Source organism: Triticum dicoccoides, chromosome 1B (genome assembly GCF_002162155.2).
Source record: "Triticum dicoccoides isolate Atlit2015 ecotype Zavitan chromosome 1B, WEW_v2.0, whole genome shotgun sequence".
Taxonomy (NCBI): domain Eukaryota; kingdom Viridiplantae; phylum Streptophyta; class Magnoliopsida; order Poales; family Poaceae; genus Triticum; species Triticum dicoccoides.
The window spans coordinates 575286976-575291119 of NC_041381.1; the positions used below are offsets into that span (position 1 = coordinate 575286976).

Sequence of the window (4144 nt, forward strand, 5' to 3'; positions counted from 1 at the left end):
TGACTTGTGTGCAGAAAAAAGGTTTCCTTTCCCTTTCTCTGTTCGAATTTGCTTCAAGGAACCACATGGCAGGTCCTACTGGTAGTAGTGGCTACAGCGAAAGGAAGGCAGGCAGGCAGGCTGGTGGCTGCACAGCACCTCGTCTCTGGATAGCTCTGAGGAATGCTTCTTCACGCTACACAGAGGGCAGCCCGGCGACCGCTCGGCTTCAAATATTTAATTAAGCTGCTTTATCCATGCAAAATCACTAGCAATTCCTTACACGATAGATTGTTTTTTCACTCTTTTACGGGATTGCTAAATCTCAATCGAGTGAGACTTACCCAAGTCTTAGACTAGTCATAGTGGGAGTAATTTAGCTAGCAACGTAGCGCATTTCGAGAAAAATCTGCTTATGTGGCAAGTAATTAATGAGAGGTGGTAACATAATATGTTACTGGAACATAGCGCTTTCCAAGATAAGATGAGCCTACGAGCTAATAAATGAAGTCGTCTATGATACAACTATTATGTTACTTTGCATTATGAAGGTAGTAACTTAGACCAGTGTCATGTGTATGACACTAGTCTAAGTTACTCCCCACTATGACCAGCCTTAGACAATGCTAATATTCATGAGGTCTTACGTGAAGATCCGTGCAATTTTTTAATTTTATTTTTCTATCTTCTTTTTTATGTGTTCAATCACTTGAATGACATCTATTAAGTCTTAGTTGACTGAGATCTAGCACATTCTTTTTTTAAAGGTCACCCCCTTAAGACTCACATTCATTAAAATAGGTAGAAGATCGAGAGAGTTGTCTGATTAATTTATGAGAAAATTGGAGGTAAATTGTACAAAAAACCCGCAAGACATTGCCCCTCAACCGATCTGGCTGTCCATAAGACTCACACACTCAGCTGAAAAGAGAAAACACTATCGAGATCGCCCATAAAAGTGTCAGCATCATCACTTCTTCCTGAGCAGATGACTCCAACTCTCCCGCAGACGACCAACCAAGAGACCCTGGACCGAACGAAGAACGATAATCCTACTGGCCTATGCCAAACAATCGACCAACACACGTCGAGGACCCAGCAGCTCTGACTTTGATATGAGCCTCGGAGGAGAAGGAAGCACCCCTTGCAGCAACATTGCCCGGCATGCCCATCACATGACATCCTTGCCCTCGCACCGCAACGCGACATTACTGCTCCGACTTTACACTTAGCGACATGTAGGCATGCCGCGACCCTGCGCCTCTTACTGCCACCATCGCCGCACGAGTCGCACACGATCCACCACTATCTTGTTTTTCACTCTTAATAATTAAGAGTGTGATTGATGTTTAGGCACCCCCTATAGTATTGGAAAATGGCCACTTTTCCTGTGTGGTTGATGCTGTAAACACGTGAACATGCAGAACCGATTGATCCATCATCCATATAATGCAACGCCATATCATGTGAACCTAGCTTGAAAGATGCGTGTCCTCCCTGAAATCGCGAGTACGAACGTAGGTACGTACGCAAGCCCACGGATGATGCACGAGTATCATCTCCATTTCCGCGAACCACCAGTAGGTGGCATTGACTCTTGCCCTGAGGCCGGACTCAGACTTTGGCTCTTGATTGGAACTCGATAACAAATCTCACTCCGTGACTAACAATAACTAAGCTGATGTGATGTAGTACATGTGTGCCTCGCCGCTGCCTGGCTGCCTGCATTATACGGTGGCCCGTGTACCTGCTACGGAAAGAGATTCCAGAAAAGTGCAAGCGACGACGACGAACCACCCATGCATGGAGCCATGCAGCAACGCTGCAAGCAAGCTAAGCTAGGGTAGGGTAGGGCAGGGTAGGGTAGCTCGGTAGCGGCTTCCGGAGCAGGAGAGGACAGCCCACCACATGCACGGCCCGCCGCTATAAAGTCTTGGCCGGCGGTTCCATCCACCAGCACACGCAGCAGCATAGCCCGCAAGCTTCTTCCTGATTAATACTCCAGTTGCCTGGCCATCGATCGTCGTCCTCGCATTGCCTAGCCGAGAAGGAAGCCGAGATGGCGTCGAGGGCTGTGATGGTGGCGGTGCTGGTCGCCGCGGTGGCGGCGACGTGCGCGCGGGCGCAGCTGCACGAGAAGTTCTACGGCGAGTCGTGCCCCAGCGTGGAGGACGTCGTGAGGAAGGAGATGGTGAGGGCGCTGTCACTGGCGCCCAGCCTCGCCGGGCCGCTCCTCCGGATGCACTTCCACGACTGCTTCGTCAGGGTAAGCTACACTTGCATGCATGTAGTATACCCGCATTGCCCCGTCGTGTGCAGTGGCCTGACCATGGTGAGTCCGTGAATGTAGGGGTGCGACGGCTCGGTTCTGCTGGACTCGGCCAACAAGACGGCGGAGAAGGACGCGAAGCCGAACCAGACGCTCCGTGGCTTCAACTTCGTCGAGAAGGTGAAGGCCGCCGTGGAGAAGGCCTGCCCTGACACCGTCTCCTGCGCCGACATACTCGCCCTCATGGCCAGGGACGCAGTCTGGCTGGTGAGTACCACTACAATACTAAGCAAATTTGCAAATGCCACGAGTCCGTACGTGTGGAAGCTGGATTCTCAATGCTGCTCGATCATGGTTTTTTTTCCAGAGCAAGGGCCCATTCTGGGAAGTTCCTTTGGGCCGGCGTGACGGCAGCGTGTCCATCTCCAACGAGACCAACCAGCTGCCACCCCCGACCGCCAACTTCACCGTGCTCACCCAGCTCTTCGCCGCCAAGAACCTCGACTCCAAGGACCTCGTCGTCCTCTCCGCCGGGCACACCATCGGGACGTCGCACTGCTTCTCCTTCTCCGACCGTCTCTACAACTTCACCGGCAGGGTGAACCCCACCGACATTGACCATACACTGGAACCGCAGTACATGGCGAAGCTGAGGAACAAGTGCACCAGCCTCAACGACAACACCACGCTCGTGGAGATGGACCCTGGGAGCTTCAGGACCTTCGACCTCGCCTACTTCAAGAACGTCGTCAAGCGGAGGGGCCTCTTCCACTCCGACGGCGCGCTGCTCACCAACGCCTTCACCCGCGCCTACGTCGAGCGCCATGCCGGCGGCGGCTACAAGGAGGAGTTCTTCGCCGACTTCGCCACCTCCATGATCAAGATGGGCAACACCGACGTGCTCACTGGGAGCCAGGGCGAGATCAGGAAGAAGTGCAACGTACCCAATCATTAACTGACCGAGGCAGAAAGGGCCGCCGTTCGCAACTAGCATGACAACGGGATGATGAGGCTTCTCATTTGTGACCATCTTTTTTCCTTTTAGATTGCTTCCTCCCTCCTGATCCATCACACACCCCACGCCACACGCACCCCAGTTTTCACTTTATTGATTGATTGTTTTGTTTTGTGACATCCATGTAAAGTTTGCTCCAAGAACTCAGTCACAATAAACCTTGTTTTTTCTATTGCAGGATACTCCACTAGGTCCCAAATAGCGTGATTACGGGTTGATGAGGCCTCTCATTTGTGGCCATCCTTTTCCGTGTAGATTGCTTCCCCCCCCACGACATACTTTTCATTTCATTGATTGATTGTTTTGTTACATCCGTGTAAAGTTCCTCCAAGAACTCAGTCATAATAAACTTATACTCCTATTTGAGTTTCAAAAAAAAAACTTATACTCCTATTTGTTTACGGGGAGAGTACTTATCTAGGTCCCAAATATATGTCTTTACTCCTTTTGGACATATAACGTTGTTGAATTATAGTTACGGGAGATATGTCTGCCTAGCACGTGACTATCCAGAATCCATAGAGTCTTGTGACCTTAGCCCAGGCTCTTGAAGGGTTTCTCTTTCCCTCTTGTGAATTCGGCGGGTAGGACATTCACCACCCTCCAAACTTCATCGACGAACCCATGGATCCACCTCCCCTCTACTCAAGTGGCCGGTGGCGGGGAGGAAGATCCCAATGCCTCGGCTCCAACTAGTATTTTAGGTTAGAGTTTATAGCGATTGGGCAACAGACAGTTCCAAAAAGTGCACTACATAGTTACTGAAATAAATTATATACTGCATTGTCGAAGTATTTTGTGTGGGGAACAATTGCAGGTGCATTTGGAAAGGCATGCATGCATCCAAGTTGGCTCCCAGAAAACAAAGCTTCAGAGTCGAG

The 4144-nt window shown here is 50.5% G+C and overlaps 1 protein-coding gene across 1 annotated transcript; it reads left to right on the plus strand.

Moving 5' to 3' along the window:
* Positions 1–1929: 1929 nt before the first annotated feature.
* LOC119348858 (peroxidase 1-like) lies at positions 1930–3572 on the plus strand. The gene is made up of 3 exons (XM_037616857.1): positions 1930–2245; positions 2330–2515; positions 2616–3572. The coding sequence occupies exons 1-3, from the start codon at positions 2039–2041 to the stop codon at positions 3201–3203; spliced, it is 981 nt and encodes a 326-aa protein (XP_037472754.1). The 5' UTR covers positions 1930–2038; the 3' UTR covers positions 3204–3572.
* Positions 3573–4144: the final 572 nt, after the last annotated feature.

What these genes read in the sequence shown, in the direction of transcription:
- LOC119348858 (XM_037616857.1), top strand. Translation starts at nt 2,039, where the DNA reads ATGGCGTCGAGGGCTGTGATGGTGGCGGTGCTGGTCGCCGCGGTGGCG. An exon ending in TCCACGACTGCTTCGTCAGG is followed by an intron (nt 2,246 to 2,329) that starts GTAAGCTACACT and finishes CCGTGAATGTAG; the next exon opens with GGGTGCGACGGCTCGGTTCT. An exon ending in CCAGGGACGCAGTCTGGCTG is followed by an intron (nt 2,516 to 2,615) that starts GTGAGTACCACT and finishes TTTTTTTTCCAG; the next exon opens with AGCAAGGGCCCATTCTGGGA.